Source organism: Mytilus edulis, chromosome 14 (assembly GCF_963676685.1).
Source record: "Mytilus edulis chromosome 14, xbMytEdul2.2, whole genome shotgun sequence".
Taxonomy (NCBI): domain Eukaryota; kingdom Metazoa; phylum Mollusca; class Bivalvia; order Mytilida; family Mytilidae; genus Mytilus; species Mytilus edulis.
This window is the reverse complement of record NC_092357.1, coordinates 50,745,721-50,766,661: the sequence shown is the minus strand read 5'-3', so window position 1 is coordinate 50,766,661 and position 20,941 is coordinate 50,745,721. Positions and strand designations below refer to the sequence as shown.

At 32.3% G+C, this 20,941-nt stretch overlaps 1 protein-coding gene across 2 annotated transcripts; it reads left to right on the top strand.

Moving 5' to 3' along the window:
- Window positions 1–309: 309 nt before the first annotated feature.
- On the top strand, window positions 310–19,127 carry LOC139503341 (uncharacterized). 2 transcript variants are annotated; one of them, XM_071293113.1, is made up of 8 exons: window positions 310–501; window positions 4,410–4,676; window positions 8,988–9,141; window positions 10,740–10,870; window positions 13,424–13,471; window positions 15,827–15,991; window positions 16,343–16,441; window positions 17,269–19,127. In XM_071293113.1, exons 1-8 carry the CDS (start codon window positions 447–449, stop codon window positions 17,493–17,495), a joined length of 1,146 nt encoding a protein of 381 aa, XP_071149214.1. In that variant the 5' UTR covers window positions 310–446; the 3' UTR covers window positions 17,496–19,127. The 2 variants fall into 2 exon arrangements, with proteins under 2 accessions (XP_071149214.1, XP_071149215.1); XM_071293114.1 differs by lacking the exon at window positions 13,424–13,471.
- Window positions 19,128–20,941: the final 1,814 nt, after the last annotated feature.

The window sequence follows — 20,941 nt, the reverse complement described above, 5'->3', positions numbered from 1 at the left end:
TTTTTAATACTTGGATGATGTTCATCTATTACTCTATTACAGTATCTATTGATCCGATATCTTTGGCAACATTTATAAAAAAATTATTAAATAATTCAGCAACTTCATTTTTATTGTTAATTATCTTATTTTCTTCACAAAGGATTAGGTCTTTTGAAAAATGTGAACCTTTGTTTGTTAGGAAAGGCTTGACGCGTTGCCGCACACTATTACAAACAGGTGAGCTAAAATAAATTTAAGTTTAATTTTCCGATTCCGTGGGCGAACAGGAAAACTTCCACGACCCTTGACACATGACGTGACGTCAAACAGGATTGCATTGCAAAATAATTTTTAAATGGGGAAATACCCGAGAATCTCGAACAGCTATTACACTCGGAACAACTGTTGACACTATTTTGCATCCTATTTTGTTCACGGAATCTCGGCTGGTGGCTCAAAAGAAGATGGTTCCTCGTATACTAATAATTAATATTTGCCTTCTCTTGGTTTTACTGCTTGGTAAACATTTTTAACTATTAGTTAATTGAAAATTTAATGTTTTAAATAACAAATAAGTTTTAAATATACAGAGTAAGTACCCGCGGTCTATAGCAAACATCACACTCACAGCCAGGACCAGCAACCTGGACAGGCTTTTGGGCCTGTAATTTGTAAAAATCATCCCTACAGGTCAACATAATCCAACTATAATGTTCAAAATTTGCACATGCATGGTGTGTTATTTTATTTTTAAGAGCCTATTTTTAAACAGTTAAAAGTCATTTGGGACTATAGTCTAGACATTCATGACATAGTCTGTATAGTCCTTTTAGCTAATTGAGAATCTGCCTGATTCAAGAATCTTCCCCAGTGAGTTGAACAATATACATCATACAACGATTACATTTCCTTCATGGTATCTTATTTTCTATTACTACATCAAGTTGTACAGGAATTTGTGTCGTTGTGATGTCGAGTAATGCCTGATGGCTACCAAATAATAGCGATAAAAAATATTAAAGTGTAAATACATGTATAGTGGGAAATTTAAGGTTCTTTCACTGTATAAACATGATTAATTTACAATTAACAGTCATTAGTTGTTCCAATTATTATTGATACAAATCCTTGTATCCAACTTAAAAGAAATGAATTCCAAATATATTGTTTTACAGCTGTAGAGGTATTTACACGGGTAATGATTATTCAGTGAAATAGTTCAGTTGTGCTCTGTTTGGCAGTGGTTTTAAAAAAAAGAGGCACCCAACTTTTGTTGATCAAAAGTGTTCCCTGAAAATAACTGCATTGAAATTGTGAACTTTATTTCTGGATACCTGTTATAATCTTTATATTTTAGCATTACATCAGTCAATTCATGCAATAACTGCCTACACTAGCAATCCTTATATTAATTAGGCCTCCAAAGATCATAGTCCTTGAAGGACTTGGGCATAAATAGCTAGTATGATATACATGTACATCCTTGATCCCTTGCTGTTACCTAAAATAAGGTTGATTTTCATCTCGCGCAAAAGTGAGTTTAAGTTACTATAAAGCCCTAAATTCCTGGCTGATACCCTGAACTTGATACATCTCTGAATTTGGATTGGGATTAAATATTTGACACAGCATATGTTTCTGACACAGAATGAATGTGATCTAATGACCTTAAAAGATTTAAATTTACCTAATTTATGGTCCAAAATCTAAATACATGGATTTATTCAGCATATCAAAGAACCCCAAGAATTCAATTTTTGATGAAATCAAACAAAGTTTAATTTTGGACCCTTTTGACCTCAATGTGGACCAATATATCAAAGAACCCCAAGAATTCAATTTTTGTTAAAATCAAACAAAATTAAATTTTGGAGCCTTTCGACCTTACTGTGGACCAATTTGAAAACGGAACCAAAAATTTAAAATCTAAATACACATTTAGATTTGGCATATCAAAAAACTCTAATAAATGATTTTTGATGAAATCAAACAATTTTAGTTTAATTTTGGACCCTTTTGACCTGAATGTGAACCAATTTGATAACAGGGACCAAAAATAAAAAATCTAAATACATGGTAAGATTAAGCATATATATCAGGCCATAAAGATTATGTGTGTTTGCCCTAACCCTACCTACCCTAAAAATAGCTGCCTACTCAAAATCTGTTATTGTCCTGAGGTGAAAAGGTGTTTTTATTTCAATCAGATAGGGCTTTTTGGCATGGAGATAAAAAAAAACATTAATTTCTCTTTGTCAAAAAAGAAAAAGAAAATGCCTACTTCCCTACCCACTGTTCAACCTTTGGGTAGGATTTGGACAAATTAAATTATTTTAAGTGTGGCCTCAAAGAACCCCATATATTCATTTTTTGTTGAAATCAAACAAAATTAAATTTTGGACCCCAATTTGGACAAACTTGAAAACTGGGCCCCATCATCAAAAATCAAAAAACCTGTTTAGATTCAGCATATCAAAGAACCCCAAGAATTCAATTTTTGTTAAAAACAAACAAAATTAAATTTTGGACCCTTTCGACCTTTATGTAGACCAATTTGAAAACAGGACTCAAAATTCAAAATCTAAATACACGGTTAGATTCGGCATAGATATTTTGTGTTTTGAACCATCATAAAAAGATTGAAAGATAACAATTTGTCATAAACTTTTCATTGACCAAAAAATTGACATCTTGCTCTTATGTATCTATTTTACTATAGTATACTTATTAATCAACCACTTAATGGAACTAGAGGCTCTTAAGAGTCTGTGTCGCTCACCTTGGTATATATGCATATACCAAACAAAGAAAACAGTTCGTCAGATGGATTCATGACAAAATTGTGTTTTGGTGATGGTGATGTGTTTCGAGATCTTGCTTTACTGAACATTCTTGCTACTTACAATTTTGTCTATCTATAATGAACTTGGCGCTTTAGTTCCAGACGAAATTATTTTGTAAAAACTAATGAAAATTGTTAAAAATTGACTGTAAAGGGCTGCAACTCCTTAAGGGGTCAACATTTGGGTCATGTTCACTTAATTGTAGATCTTACTTTGCTGAACATTATTGCAGTTTACAGTTTATCTCTATCTATAATAGTATTCAAGATAATAACCAAAAACGGCAAAATTTTCTTAAAAATTACCAATTGGGGGAGCAGCAACACAAAAACCAGTTGTCAAATTCATCTGAAAATTTCAGGGCAGATAGATATTGACTTGATAAACAATTTAACACCTGGTCAGATTTGCTCTAAATGCTTTGGTTTCAAAGTTATAAGCCAAAATCTACATTTTACCCCGATGTTCTATTTATAGCCATGGTGGCCATCTTGGTTGGTTGGCCAGGTCATTGGACACATTTTTTAAACTAGATACCCTAATAATGATTGTGGATAAGTTTGGAGCAGTAGGTTCAGAGGAGAAGATTTTTGTAAAAGTTAACAACGGACAACGACGACGGACTCCAAGTGATGAGAAAAGCTCACCTGGCCCATTGGGCCAGGTGAGCTAAAAAGTGAATGTTACATGTACATGTATATGTATTGGCCATACTTGTTTAAAAATCTATTTCACAAATTGTTTTCAAATCAAAGATTTTTTTTAGATTGGTGCCTGTCTGAATATATTTAAAAGTTAGATTAACTACAGGTAATAATTTAAATAACATATTCACTGTCCGTGTAACTTTTCTGACATTAGTCTAGGAAGTAAATCGTTCCTAATTGTTCATTTTTTAGGATAATCGTAGCCAGTCCCTGTTTTCATTACAGTGATGAAAAAGAGCGCACAGCAAACATGGCAAATCACATTCAAGATTTTAATTTTCTAATATTTGAATTTCAATTATCTATAGGTCATGCCATGCCTTAATTTTTTTTTCAGATGCACAGGTTACCATAAATTTTAAGGTATATAACACAGATTGTGTAGCCAAATGATCCAGATGAACTATAACACAAAGAAAATATTTAGTGTCAGAGAATGAAGACCAAATGGTGCACTGATTAGAATACACCTTATCACTATTTGTCCCCCATTACTGGACATCACACAAGTTCCCGTAAAATTTTGACGTCATAAAACAAAACATAATATGCCACAATGGGGGTCTCATTGGGGGTTCCGGTCCCGGACCCCGCTTACTGTTTTGTCAGATTCATGTATCCCGCTTACACTATGTACGTAAGCAATTCTCATTTTTTTGTCATTTCCCGGGTCCCGCAATACCTCATTTCCCGTTAGTTAATACGACTAAACTATAACAAACTGTGATCTTTCATTTACTTATTAGTTTAGATTTGGAGAGGACATCCAATGAATCTTTATTGAAAAATTTGATTAATGCTTGATTTAGGTCCAGTGGCAAATTGAAAAGTAGGATTGAATTAATGACAGTTAATAAAAATTAATTATGTATTCCAGTTCTTGATTTGTCAGAATGTAGAGGTGGTCGTGGTGGTGGAAGATTTGGAGGGAGCAGATTTTCCAGGTCCACACGAACAAGATTTTCTCGTACTCGAACAAGGTACTCTCGATCCAGCAGATATGGGAGGTTTGCTGTTGCAAGAACTAAATACTCTAGTCATAGGCTAAGTTCTCCATCTCTGAAGCAGGCGGCTATCATTGGTGGCACAGTCTATGGAGCTAGATTATGGATGAGACGGAGCACTTACAGGTCAAGGCACACATGTAAGTACATGTAAATGACTAATTTGGAGGCTCTATATTTATATTATGTACATGTAGCAGGACTCGAAAAAACGTTTGATTCATTGACACAATGTAATACAATTTTATTGAATTTTCTTGGATGATCATCTTCAAGTTATTTATCCTGCCACTTAAAAACTGATTTGACACACAATAGTTTAAAGGGTAATCCTATGTCATAATATACAATGTATTGTTAGTGTTTTATGTATATAAATGTACATGATGATGTACATGTACCCTCAATGCTGAGACTATTATTATAGTATAGATCATATTGCAGCTACATTTGTATCTGAATGTCTATCATTTTTTGGCAGGTGGTGTATGACATGTACAATATAAGCCTTGTGAGTCAGTAATATTGTTGGCTTTTTTCAAAACTACCTCTACCCTTTTTTATCTGGAAAATATTCATCATTTTTATCAAATTGGGAATATTAATAATGAACCATGAATTTGACTGGAACTTCAATTTGCAGACCCCTTTCAAGAGGTAAACCCTCATTTGAAATAAGACCCCTTTATATTGTCAGTGATGATACATATAAATAGACCCTCAAATCTGCACATACAGTCATTTTAGGCATGAACAATCTTTAAATGAGTGTTTTCAGTTTGTATTCATGCACAATTACTACTGAGACTGCACTGTGTGTGAAAAAAAAATAATTTTAAGCCATTTTTTTCAAATTGGGATTCTTTTCGGGGGGGAAAAGCCTTTATTCTCTAGTAATTTAAGGCAAACAATATCACTGTGAGTGGATGTGAATTTTTTTTCAGACCTTGGAACCAATCATTTTTCAGAAAAATTACAAAAAGCTGGTGCAAATACATGTACAGACTTTGTGTTATCAACTCAAGCAAGATTGCTGAAACTTTACAGAAATATTAATTGCACACAGATTGAAGTTGTGAAGGTTCTTATATGAATTTGAGGAATTTTTTGGCCTTGCCACTTATAATTAGGTTGTGCCATATAGATTTACCTGCATCAGTTATTCCTTCATTCTGTCATTCAAGGATTCCACAACATGACAACAATATGAAGAGTTACAAAACGAGTTTATGTTTGGTTCCATTCATAAATTTTTTGTATGAGAGTCTACATTGACAAATTGCAGACCAAGTTTACGCTTGGTGTCACTCTGCTGATATTATATTTAGAGTTTAGGATTTTGAAAATTTTGACTCCTGAAAAAAGCTTATTTTATGATTGGTGTCATTCCGACACATCTAGTTGTTGTACAGAACTTGAGACTAAGAGTGCATTTGTTTCTAACCCGAAATTTTGTCATCGATGACTATCGTTTAGTAAACGTTAAACTGCTAGAAACAAATACATCGTTTAATAAACTTTATCGACCCCACTGTGTCAGACAAAAATAGATTACACTCACGCACTGTAAACTAATAGGTAAAAGTGCGGGAAATAAATAACCAGGACTTTGCGAAAACAACAGGTGCTCGTAATTATTAAAACGACAGATGCAGAAACAAATGTATCGTTTACACGTCTCAACGATAAACGATCAACGACTACGCGACTATTTTGCGCGTACATCGTTTATGTGAACGATGTCAACGTTGACCAAAAAATGTAAGAAACAAATGGATTAAACGACTACGCGCGTAGTCGTTTACATCGTTTAGGTTAGAAACAAATGCGCTCTAATATTTCAGCAAAACTATCATTTGTGTCCTCACTCACTCCTCAGACACAGTATTTTATGGTATAAAAAATTACAGCTAACAGAGTTAGTTTACCATGGCCAGTGTGATGATATTTGGTATGCAGTTGTATTACCATGGCCAGTGTGATGATATTTGGTATGCAGTTGTATTACCATGGCCAGTGTGCTGATATTTGGTATGCAGTTGTATTACCATGGCCAGTGTGATCATATTTGGTATGCAATTGTATTACCATGACCAGTGTGATCATATTTGGTATGCAGTTGTATTACCATGGCCAGTGTGATGATATTTGGTATGCAGATGTATTACCATGGCCAGTGTGATGATGTTTGGTATGCATGTCTATTACCATGGCCAGTGTGATGATATTTGGTATGCAGTTGTATTACCATGGCCAGTGTCATCCTATTTGGTATGCAGTTGAATTACCATGGCCAGTGTGATCATATTTGGTATGCAGTTGTATTACCATGGCCAGTGTGATCATATTTGATATACAGATGTATTACCATGGCCAGTGTTATCATATTTGGTATGCAGTTGTATTACCATGGCCAGTGTGATGATATTTGGTATGCAGTTGTATTACCATGGCCAGTGTCATCCTATTTGGTATGCAGTTTTATTACCATGGCCAGTGTAATCATATTTGGTATGCAGATGTATTACCATGGCCAGTTTGATGACATTTGGTATGCAGTTGTATTACCATGGCCAGTGTGATGATATTTGGTATGCAGTTGTATTACCATGGCCAGTGTGATGATATTTGGTATGCAGATGTATTACCATGGCCAGCTTGATCATATTTGGTATGCAGTTGTATTACCATGGCCAGTGTGATCATATTTGGTATGCAGTTGTATTACCATGGCCAGTGTGATCATATTTGGTATACAGATGTATTACCATGGCCATTGTGGTGATATTTGGTATGCAGATGTATTACCATGGCCAGTGTGATGATATTTGGTATGCAGATGTATTACCATGGCCAGTGTGATGATATTTGGTATGCAGATGTATTACCATGGCCATTGTGATGATATTTGGTATGCAGATGTATTACCATGACCAATTTCTTTCTTTTCTCTAATAATTCAATATCAGTAGATTACAAGGTTTGCAAGACCTAGTTCATTTCTCAGCTTATATTGAACCAATTCAAAGTTTAAAAATTCTTGAAGTGTATTAGTAAAGTTTAGAATTTAAATCTTTTTCAATCATACATGTATTGGTTAAATAAACATTGTAGGAGGAAATGTCACCTATGTTTGTAGAGATAAAGGCTAATTATTATAATACAAACAAATTGTGTTATAAACTGAATTATTACTTATCATTTAGTGATGTACATATTAGTATATTAAAGATGTGTCAGCAATTTATGATAACTTTCCTTTAGCAGTAAATTGTTTAGAAGTCAAATAAATTATTATTTCCTCTAAATATTAATCACAGATTTGTATCTCAAAAAAATCCAAATTTAATTCTTTTTGCTGCATGTGAAGAAGGGAAATTTGATAGAGTATCTATAAATATTACTCTAATAAACTGTTGAAATTTTGAATTACAAAATACGTTGAACCACAAACGTCAAAATCATTCAATCGCGTAGTGGAATTAACTATTTGTGATTTCTTATAAATTCTATATTCTAACTTTTGGACTATTTTAAATCTCGGTCTATTTCTGAAATTTATTCTTACATACTTTTGATTTTTTAACCCTGTATGCTAACATTGGCTATGTGAAATTTTATAAAATTGTTTGTATGTACATTGAACGACAAATATATGTGACGTATAAAATTTTCTGACGTCAGTCAATGAATGTGTTTGTAGATAGATGTTTTTGTGTTCTGTTAAATTGTTCCTTTTAAAATTGTTACATGATGATGACTGCTGTACCCATATTTTGACTGTTTTATTTATTGTGTCTGTTTAGTTAACGCATCATTGTAAATATAACGGAATTTGATGAGATTGTCATCAAAGTGAGAGGGTTAGTGCTATAAAACCAGGTTTAATCCACCATTTTCTACATTTGAAAATGCCTGTACCAAGTCAGGACAGTTCTTGTCCATTATTTTCAAAGTGTTTTGTTATTTTATTTTGCCATGTGATTATAAACTTTCCGAATTGATTTTCCTCTGAGTTCAGTATTTTTGTGATTTTTTTTGTTTTACAAATATATACAGAGATATGTCTTGCGCTTTGTTATTTTGATTGTATAATGCAAATTCAATGAACCATGACTGAAGGTGCAGGACCATATTATATCCTTGAGACTTGCAAATGCAAATACAACTGCATACCAAAAATTATTGACTTAACATAAGTGGTTCATCTTAGAATGATCTTATTACAAACTTTAATATGTAAAAATGCAAAACACTCTAGGTCAATAGATCTTGAATGAGGATTAAGGGTGTGTGTGCGGGGTGGCAAATAATCTCCATGGAAATAAGATGTGCCAATGCTACATCTATAGAACTGCATACCAAATATAATTGACCTATTATGATGATGATCCATAAACACAGTATCTTCTCTCTTTATGATCTAAGACAAGCTTTATTTGTTATTTCAGATCCTGAGGTTTGTTACAATGATGTGTATGAAGGTAACACTACCCAGCGTTACTACGGGAGATTTGTCTGTCCTGGATACGGAGATCCTGATGACTTTTCTTATTGCTGTGGAGATATTGGGATACAGACCTGTTGTAAATTCTTTGACACAAGGTTTGTGATTTAGTTTATTGCTGTGGAGATATTGGGATACAGACCTGTTGTAAATTCTTTGACACAAGGTTTGTGATTTAGTTTATTGCTGTGGAGATATTGGGATACAGACCTGTTGTAAATTCTTTGACACAAGGTTTGTGATTTAGTTTATTGCTGTGGAGATATTGGGAAACAGACCTGTTGTAAATTCTTTGACACAAGGTTTGTGATTTAGTTTATTGCTGTGGAGATATTGGGATACAGACCTGTTGTAAAAATCTTTGACACAAGGTTTGTGATTTAGTTTATTGCTGTGGAGATATTGGGATACAGACCTGTTGTAAACTTGTAAAAATCTTTGACACAAGGTTTGTGATTTAGTTTATTGCTGTGGAGATATTGGGATACAGACCTGTTGTAAATTCTTGACACAAGGTTTGTGATTTAGTTTATTGCTGTGGAGATATTTGGATACAGACCAGTTGTAAAAATCTTTGACACAAGGTTTGTGATTTACTTTATTGCTGTGGAGATATTGGGATACAGATCTGTTGTAAAAATCTTTGACACAAGGTTTGTGATTTAGTTTATTACTGTGGATATTATTAGTTACATAATGTACTAGTGACCCAATATATATAACTGATGTTCTTTAACCCTGCTGACTGCCATTGGCAATTGTGACAAAAAAGATATTGACACCTTATGTTTGTGGTATAACATCTTGGCCACAAGTTTATATTTTTCTGTTTAGTATTAAATTTCAATTAAGATCCATTTTGTTGCATCTTGTGATCAATTTTATTTGGCAATCGCCAATGGCAGTCAGCAGGGTTAAAGAACATCAGTTGTTCGACCTGTTAGTCAAATGTGTTTTGTTTAAATATACTTTTACACTTTTTTTTGTCTTTTGGAAAAGGTTGTTTGTGCTGTATTTAGACCCTTCTACAACTATATAAATATATAAACAAGTCTAAATTAAAAAACTACGTTCAAACCTATGATTGCGTTGGATAAAATCCACAATTTTTATACTTGTGCATGTAAAACAAATTTTGTTGTAGAAGGGTCTAAATACAGCACAAGCAACATTTTCCAAAAGACCAAAAAAGTGAAAAAGTATATTTAAACAAAATGCATTTGACTAACAGGTCGAACAACTGATGTTTTTTTAACCCTGCTGACTGTCATTGGCGATTGCCAAATAAAATTGATCACAAGATGTAACAAAATGTATCTTAAATATATATATATATAAAAATAAATGCCAACAACAACAACTTGTTAGCTTTTGATACATTTCAGGAATTTTTTAAATCGTTCATTATTAATTTCTTTGTCTGTTGAAACCTTTTAAGATTTTTCATCAACAACATGTTGTTTTAACAAAGGGAAGTAACACCACTTCTATAAAACGTGTATTACAATAAGCCATGCCTTATTACTTATGAAAAGTATTGGTTTCCACACAGTTGCTTTTGACCAATCATATTCATAGAAATGAAAAGTGAAGAGTTGTTATGTGCCAACTCTTGTCAGATCTGTCAGATATCTTCATTCTCTTTTAAATTTTTGATATGGCGTATAAAGTATTTAATTGTGTTGTCCATTTGTAGTAGTCCGCAAGGAGCTGGCAGGACAGCCGGTGTAGTCATTGGTGTATTGATTGCAGTAGGAATTGTTGGTGTTCTGGCTTACTGCTGTTTTAAGAAAAGGAAGGGTACCCAGGGAACAACACTCTCTACGCGTAAGTATTTCTTTATATGCAGGCACTACATGTATATACCTTAATTTAAGATTAATAGACTAGTAATGTATATATATTATATATATACATTACAATCTAAGACAGCACTGTAAACTACAAATGTAGAATACTCAGATGCTTCATACCTTGTATTCAGATGCCTTGTTACAAAATTTCCATCTGTCATTTGTCCGTTGTCCATGACCTGATTTTCATTGGTCTGCAACAGATTGAAATTATTTTTTTTGCATTTTTATGCCCCTCAGTTGTAGTTTATTTCAACTAAATGTTATGAAGCTTATACACAATGCCTATTACCACAAAACACAGATCAAGTTTGAACTTTGAAGTGACATTTTTACAGTTGTTGAGTTATGTCCCTGTATAACATCATATGCAAGCAGGGGCTTCATCTGTGTCCTGTGGACACATTCCCTATTTATTGCCATTTGAAATACTCACTTTTTATGAGTAAATGGATAACTATATTTGATATATATAGAGCATTGCATTTTACGGATCGGTGAAAACAGGTGTATCAAAATCAATACATGTACAGGTGACGAGTTCAAGTTAATTCACAGTATTGTATGATCAAGGATAATGTCAAAGAAACATGAAATAAAATTTAAAAGATGGTAGAACGAAATGTTGCGTTTCTTTCACTAAAAATTTCCCTTATCATGATTTCGAATCCCCACAATTATTAATTTTTCCCAAAATGCAAAAGTGGTGATGACCAGCAAAACTCTGTTAATACATGTAGGTCACAAAAATATTTCACTAATCATGATTTCTAATCGCCACAATTATTAATTTTTCCTGAAATGCAAAAGTGATGACTGAAAAACTCTGTTGTTAAGTCACCTATATTTGGTATGTAGAATGATAAGAAGGTGTACATTGCTGTCTAGTAGGTTTCATCTAACCTTTGACCTCATTATTATGGTTCTTTGAACAATGTTAATTTGTGCAGTTCGGTCTGGTTCTAAGATACTGGAAAGAAATTATTGTGAGGTTTTGATCTCAGTTATAAGAACTCACATTCTGATATCTGTAGCTTTTACCTGAAATTGCAACTATTAATCTTTCAGAAATCAGATGAGCTAAGTGCATGATGTTTTTAACAAACTTATATGCTTGTGTAAAGCTCGAGGTGTAAAGGAGTGTTGTTTCAACGGTATATATCTTACTTAGATCATCATTTTATTTTTAGTTGTAACAGGCATTTAAATGCACCTTTAATACATTTGTAATTATGTTTTTAGTATAATGACATATATTTTGTAAGGAATGTGTTTTTTGTCCTGTAGGGCATGTTATGTCAAGGCCAGATCTTTGATAAATTTGTTTAACATAAAGTATAACCACTTGGAATTCATTGTTTGTCATCGTCCTCTGAAACTAAATGTTATTAGGCCAAATTAAACTGAACTTGGCAACAATTTTAACTGGGTTTATTTACTGTGAAAGTACTTTAATTGGTGGGTATCAATTTTCGTGGTTTTAGCAACATTTACATGTTTGTGGGTTTTTTAAATATGGGATTTTATTTTCTAATAAAAAAAAATGAAAAAATTAAATGAAGGTTTCAAATTGTCTGGATTAAAGGAAATTGCAAAGTAAACATTGACCCTGTAATTCGCCGTGATCACACTTATTAACCTTGGATAGAATGATCAACAGATTAAAGACCATCAAAGGTGTTAATTAGGCCATAAACATGTCACCTAAAGAAAACAATTACATGAACATGCATATCTTGAATTGTAAAATAGTTCCTATCAAAAGCAAGTCCAGCATGAAATTATTATTTTCCGTATGTGAATTATGAGGATATAAAATGAAAACTTATGCATAGCATATCAATACCAGAAATCTGACTTTCATCTATCAAAAATAGTTTGTTATGAGAATTAAAAGATTAAAAGTTGTACAGTTTAGGTTTTTAAGATTAAATGGGTATAATCCTGCCTGCAGTTGTAGCTCATAGTGGGTTTGCACTACATTAAGTATTCTCAGATTTGGCGACATTCAATATATTCTCTAGATCATATCAGTAGTCAAACCTACATGGGGATCTTTCTATGTCTTGATTTGGACAACCATTGTTTTATTTTGTTGGACACTTAAATTCGTGGATAAAGTCATCCACCAAAACCTTGAAAATTCGTTCCCCATGAATAAAAGTACTTTCACAGTATTTTTGAAAACTGTATATGATGACCCCACTAACATGGCTAAAATAGACCATAGGGCTTATTTTTTTTTACAGATAACTATAGGGTTTTTTTTTCTTCAAGTTTATAAATATGACATTTATGAAAACACCTGTATGAGAACATAATCTACAATAGTAAAAAGTAAAAAAGATTGGAACAAGAAGTTAAATAGTGGTTTGAAATTTTGAATAACACTTTTACATAACATTGAAGACATAAACATAAAAAATGATGAATGATGATCTAAGTAAAGCCTTTTCAAATGTTGCTTTAAATATTATTCTAGAATTGTTGAGCATGCACATATTTATATACAATGTACTTGTTTTAGGAACTCCAAAAAAGCAGGAATATGCACTACATGGCATCAGTGCAACAGGTAAAACAGTCACAATCATACTGGTGTCTTAATTTTTAGATAAATTATCCATTTTAAGTATTGTTACCTCTTCGTCATCATCAAGCTTTCATGTTGCTAAATGGGTTGTTTTTATCATTTAATCCATCATTACAAGCTGCTTTTGAGCTCATTGTCATTATCACAGTCTGCTTTTGAGTTCAGTGTGATTATCACAGTCTGCTTTTGAGTGCAGTGTTATTATCACAGTCTGCTTTTGAGTGCAGTGTTATTATCACAGGCTGCTTTTGAGTGCAGTGTTATTATCACAGGCTGCTTTTGAGTGCAGTGTCATTATTATAGGCTGCTTTTGAGTTCAGTGTCATTATCAAAGTCTGTTTTTGAGTTCAGTGTCATTATCACAGGCTGCTTTTGAGTGCAGTGTCATTATTATAGGCTGCTTTTGAGTTCAGTGTCATTATCACAAGCTGCTTTTGAGTTCAGTGTCATTATTACAGGCTGCTTTTGAGTGCAGTGTCATTATTATAGGCTGCTTTTGAGTTCAGTGTCATTATCACAAGCTGCTTTTGAGTTCAGTGTCATTATCACAGGCTGCTTTTGAGTGCAGTGTCATTATTATAGGCTGCTTTTGAGTTCAGTGTCATTATCACAGGCTGCTTTTGATGTCAGTGTCATCATCACAGTCTGTTATTGAGTTCAGTGTTATTATCACAGACTACTTTTGAGTTCAGTGTCATCATCACAGTCTACCTTTGAGTTTAATGTCATCATCACGAGCTGCTTTTGAGTTCAGTGTTATTATCACAGGCTGTTTTTGACTTCAGCGTGATTATCACAGACTGCTTTTGAGTTCAGTGTGATTATCACAGACTGCTTTCGGGTTCATCGTCATTATCACAGGCTGCTTTTGAGTTCAGTGTCATCATCACAGGCTGCCTTTAAGATCAGTGTCATCATCACTGGCTACTCATGAGTTCAGTGTCATCATCACAGTCTGCTTTTGACTTCAGTCTGATTATTACACGCTGCTTTTAAGTTCAGTGTTATTATCACAGTCAGCTTTTGAGTTCTGTGTCATTATTCTAGGCTGATTTTGAGTTCAGTGCCATTATCACAAGCTGCTTTTGCGTTCAGTGTGATTATCACAAGCTGCTTTTGAGTACAGTGTGATTATCACAGGTAGCTTTTGAGTTCTATATCATTATTATAGGCTGATTTTGAGTTCAGTAATTATATGAAGCTGCTTTTGAGTTCAGTGTCATCTTCATAAGCTGAATGAGCTCTGTTACATCATCATAGGATTCATCTGAGTTGGGTGTTATTCTCACAGTCAGCTTTTGAGTTCACTGACATCATTGTTGGCTGATTTTGAGTTCAGTGTAGACAAAGGGTGTTTGTATTAGTCAGGAAATTTGTTTTAAACTTTTAACAATTTTCTGATAACCCATGGCAATGTATTTCTTATCATATGATTCACTGATATTTGCCTCACATGTCCTGTTTCCCAAAATATATACCGGGTACTTTTGTGCTTCCAGCTTTTATTTCACTATTCATTGTATTTGCATATATATATAAATTATTTGCTTTGGGAAAGTGCTAAAACAAATTATGTATTAACAATAAAAGCACTTTTTAGGGAAGCAGTTTTATGATTTTACTAATAAATAGTAGCTTATGCAGTATACCTTTTAAAATCAGTTGTACTGATAATTGTGGCTTCAGAAACAATTACTAGTAAAAGTGTGTCTTTTTTTAAATGTTTATACTGTTAAATATTTTCTTGACGATATTTACTTTTGGATGTTAAACTGGTTTTAATATTTGCAGGAACTAGTCTTTATGAAAATTTCATACCTTGTTTACATATGTCTTATGATCAGAAGTTCCTGTAATCTCCTTTGCAACCCTTGGTGATGATGATATCAGATAGATCATGGGATTTTTTCCTCCAATCCTCATCCACTCTCTTTTCCAACTTAATTGTATTCCCACGTCCTGTATATTACTGGACTTTGGAAATTATGTATCAGGGATTTGTGAGATTTAGATATTTATATCAAAGTTGACTAAGTATTATTCCAATTTTGTAAACTGTAAATGCTGAAGAAAAAAATGATAGTTTATAAGTTTGTAAGCATAAAAATATGAATTATAATCTATTTCTTATAGATATTACAATTTTGTGCCACTAGGGTATTTAGTACCGATAAACAATCAATTCGAGCGTCACTGATGAGTCTTTTGTAGACGAAACGCGTGTCTGGGGTAAATACTAAATTTAGTCCTGGTATCTATGATGAGTTTATTATTAATCATAATTGTCAGTATATACAAATTTCCAGTTATTATAAGATAAACTTTTACATTTTTCAGATGAGTCAGCCAAGCCATTACAACCAATGCCAGATTATTCATCACCTCCAATGCCGACAACTATGCCATATGGAGTTCAACCACCAGCCAATGGTGGTCCTCCACCTCATCCACCAAGTTACGGAGATGCCATGAACAACCCGTATCCTGCTGAACCTTATTCTGGTATTTACTTAATAATTAATATCTTATGAGGTACAGTAAATACAAACTTTTATGGACTAAACATTTTGTTCAGATTACATTTATTTTATGCCCTGATGTACGGATTGCAATATAGATGAGAAGCAAAAGGTTAATTTATAAAGACAGGTTCAGTATAGGGAGATTACAATTGGTTCATTATAGGCATGTTAACAAAAGTATCACTATAGATAGGTTAACAAAGTGTTCAATATAGACAGGATTACAAGGGATACATTATAGACTGGTTATAACATATTCAATAAAGATGAGTTTCATTGTTAAAATATCAGTTAAAAATGTATATGCTAATTTAGACTACTGTTATTATAGATCCGATGTACAAACCCCCCATGCCAACTGATGATGTGAACACTGGAGGTAACCAGCCATATGGCATTAACCCTGCTCCAGGATATGGACCAGACAGTAGTAAGTCTTAACTCTAGTCCTTAATAGATATCTGATGATATAAACAGAACCTTCATAAGGATATTTACCTCCAGAAAGCAAAGCTTAACTATGAGAGCTAACATAGAAATTTTTCCAGATGGGTCAATGTTAGCAATTGTTTCTCCATAGGCAGTAATGATAACGTTTTCTTCTGTTGCAGTCCATATCATTAACTTGGATATGGATGATGGCTCGTTTCGAAGCTGAGACATTTTCACATATGTGGTTAAATTTTTGGGGTACGAAGTGAGATTACTTTTTCCGTAAATAAGCAAACCCTGAGTATCCTTTTGTGATGCGCCTCCTCGTGGTAAAAAATCCTTTTTTTAACACAATAAGTTCTTTGAAAATTTAATACTTAGAACACATTTAATAGCTCCATAGTCTTGAGTATCTCTTTACACGTTTGTTCTATGTTCCCCTACTTTCTAAATCAACACAAATGGTTAAGCTCAGTCACTTGTTTATCATAGAAACGTGTCAAATATCACTACACAAAGAGTTTTTGTTGAGGAAATTAAAAAAGTATCTGTTGATAGTTATATTGAACATATTCAGTGAGTCAAAGGGTTTGTAGTGCCTGAGTTATTAAAGTTTTAAAGTTAAAATTAATTCCCTCTCTTTGACTTACTATGGTTTGACTATAGATATTACGGAGTTGTAGATCCCAGTATACTTTGTTTGTGCAGTTGTTAATTTAATATTGTAAGAATATTTCGTTCTTTTGAAATGAAATTTTAATATTTAAAAGTAACATGCTGAACTTGATAATGTTATATTGTTAACCAAGTTGTTTTGTTTTGCAGACATGCCCTACAGCTATCCACCAGCACCTGAAGGAGAAACACCATACCCAGGTCCAACAGGTGGCGCTGCACCCTATCCATCTCCTACTCCAGCAGGGGGCTTTGTAGCACCCTATCCATCAGCACCAGGCGATGCAGCCTATCCACCACCAGCAGGAGCAGCCTATCCACCGCCAGCAGGAGCAGCCTATCCACCGCCCGCAGGAGGAAATAATTATCCACAGTAATAGCCATAGACTGTTTAGATAGTGCTGAATGCTTAAAAAAGCTTTTTGTGTAAATTTAAAAGCTTCACATTGAAGTATTTAGCTGATGCCTTATGTATTTTCTTTGCATTTTTTAAGAACATAAGGGTAAGAAAAGTCTAAAGATATTGAAATCACTTAGCAAAGTCCTCATTTTGCATGCTTTTATCATGAAAGGTTCTTTTAGATTACTGGTAATCATATAGTTTTGTGACAGATATTTTCTTTATTTTATGAGTAATAGAAAAAGACTAAAAAATTCATGATGCTTAGTAAAGAATTAAAATGACTTTTTATGAAAAGAGTAAGGGTTGGAGTTACCTCCACTTAGATGTTGACTATACATTTTTATTTCAAAAATTGAATAATCATTAGCTGTCTTGAAATGCAAATCCTATTTGTGTGATGCTAAGAAAGATTTGTTGAGTTTATCCACCATTTCTGTCTGGTTTGGTTATTTATGTGTAGAAATGATTTGTATATCCATGGCATTGAATGATTATACTCTCTAATCATACAAAGCTTTATTATTTGAAAAATAAGATTTTTTAAATTTATTGATATAAAATAAAAATAGATATGGTCTACATATTCTATAACCCTGACCTCATTTTAAAACATGATTAATGCTTTAAGAGAACACTTTGTAAATGTCACAAATAAACTTCAAACAGTCACAAAATAAACTTCAAACAGTCACAAATTAAACTTCAAACAGTCACAAAATAAACTTCAAACAGTCACAAATTAAACTTCAAACAGTCACAAAATAAACTTCAAACAGTCACAAAATAAACTTCAAACAGTCACAAAATAAACTTCAAACAGTCACAAATACCATACAGTAAAAGTGGGATTTTCTTTTTATACATGTGTGTTCATTTTTTTTGTCTTCAAAATCATGATTATTTTAAGGGTATGTTGAGTATGACTAAGTCAGATAATGTTGTCAAGATTTTCCACCTAAAATATACTTAATTTTATATTGTGTCTCAAGATACAGTTGTGCCATAAAGTGATGTGCAAACATATTGGTCATTTAACAGTGTGTGATTATTGAGAAAAATCTTATATTAATTTTGTTATTTTCTTAGTTATTGAATAAAAAATGGATCCTGTATTAATGCAAACCCACATCCATTATTTATTTGTACTTAATATATCATTATGCAATGCACAAAGTTTTCTGTTTAGTATATAGTTATAAGTGTAGTATCTAGTTATTTATTACTATTCCATTTTTCATACACAGAATATTTTATTCTAAAAATTGTTTTTTAATGTTTTTTGCGGGTTGTTATTGTTTTTACATGTTTTAATCAGGTAGCATTGGCCTCATTTATTTTGTTTCACTGGTTGTTTCAACAAGGAGATGTTTATTTTCATTGCTTGATTCACTTTTTGGATACAAATGTGTGTCTTTTTTGCTTGCTAAAGTATCAACTCATATGTCAGCTTTTTCAAAAATTAATGTGATAATATAATTGGTTGGTTGTTTGGGGAAAAACTTGGAATTATTGAGTTTTAGAATTCTAAATAAATGGAGTTTTTGTAAAATTTTCTGTTTTGAAAATATTTATTAAAATTGAGATTTGGAACAAAATAAAAAAAAAATATTAGGAATTAGCAATAATATAGGGTTATTGCTTGAATATTGGGGTATATTATCATTGATGACGTCATAAATTTGAAGATTTATTGCACTAGTGCCATATTAGAATTTATTGCATGCTAACTTTTGGTTACTTTCTGTGGGAAATATTATATTGCTATACTATATTACATTTATGATTTTATTTTCTCTACAGAAGAGACTGGCCTAATTTGGGCAAGAAAAAAATGTTTAACTTTACTGTGCAATTGAAGTGAAATGTGTATGTCTTTTTGCATGTTTTTTTTTTATCTGAGTATAAGGTAAACAGCTATCAATAAATGAATCTGAATACCATAGATATTGTACAATGTAGTACCATTTATATCATATATATATATATAATGTTTACCTATTGCCTATTCTCTAAAATTGGTTTGAAATGAATATAATTGAATTATGATGTTATCTTTTAAAATGCAATTGTTGAAATTAAACAAAACCCTGAAAAATGTGGCATTATTGTATGTTGTTCACTTTCATGATGTTATTTTAGAGGAGTAACAAAGTAATGCATTTGAATACATATCCACAATATATCTTTTTTTAAGTTTCTATGGTCTGTTACAAGACAGGCTCTGCAGATAAAAGTCTTCAACTGTTTTTGCATTGAATATTACTGCAATTTACTTTTAAATCTAAGGTAAAAAAATCTTAATGGTCACTTTCCTTTCACAACAATCTCTTAAATTTTATGTATGAATAAGTGAAGAAACAACATGCATGCTATGTGTTAGAACTCTAAAAGTGATGTATTAGGAAGTAAACCATTAATTGTTATTTGGACTAGGCATATATATATATATACTAGTAAGATTTATTGTTGACTATTATTCAGTCATTTTATATGTATATTATAAATACTTATCTTTGTAACTAAGAACACCTTATACAAGGAAACTGCTGTAAAATTAAATGTTGAAAAGACACCTAGCTCAGACAAGACGTGAAACAATCAATATAGATTATAACATTGTAGTGCTATCTGTGAAACTATTGAAACTATTTGGATAAAATGTGAAATTCACTGAAACAAATTGGAGAGTATTCGAATTGCTTTAAAATCATTTTTGAATTTTTATGTGATGCACCTTGATTTCATTGCTGAATTAGAATTACACACATTTAAACTAGTACAAGTGGGTTAATTTAGTGGTCATTTAAAAGCACTTGTCTAGCTCCTACGCATACCAAAGTGATAAACTTTCTTAGCGTGATCAGTTGAGTGACTACAGGCATTTTTCAAATACTTACTGAATCCCTTTCAAGACCCCCTGTATGTGAAATTTATGCTATGGGGAGAATATTTGTTTTTGTTAATTGCATATTTACAAAGCTTCTGTTATTGTGATTTTGTGAAGTTTTTTTCTGGTAAAAGTGTATATTTTTAACAAATTTTAATTAATATATTTATATACATGTATTATTAAATTTATATTAAGCTTTTAAAGTATATACTGCATTTGATAGCAAAGCATGTTGAAATATTCAGATATATCTTATTCTTTTTTTATATTTGTAATTTACAGAAGAAATTCACTGAAAATTCTGTAAAAAGTGCTTGTTAACGGTGTACATAAATAACAGCTAAAATCATTTTTTACCCAACTTAATTTCCTTTTAAAGCATTTAAATGTTTTTTTTTCTCATTTACAGACTCCACTGGTTGTATGTTTTGCTTTTATTCTATAGTCTTTTATAGATGCATTAATAAAATGTATATATTTTTCTTTATGGGAAGAGGAATTATATGCCAGAGAGGAATTATAGACCTGAG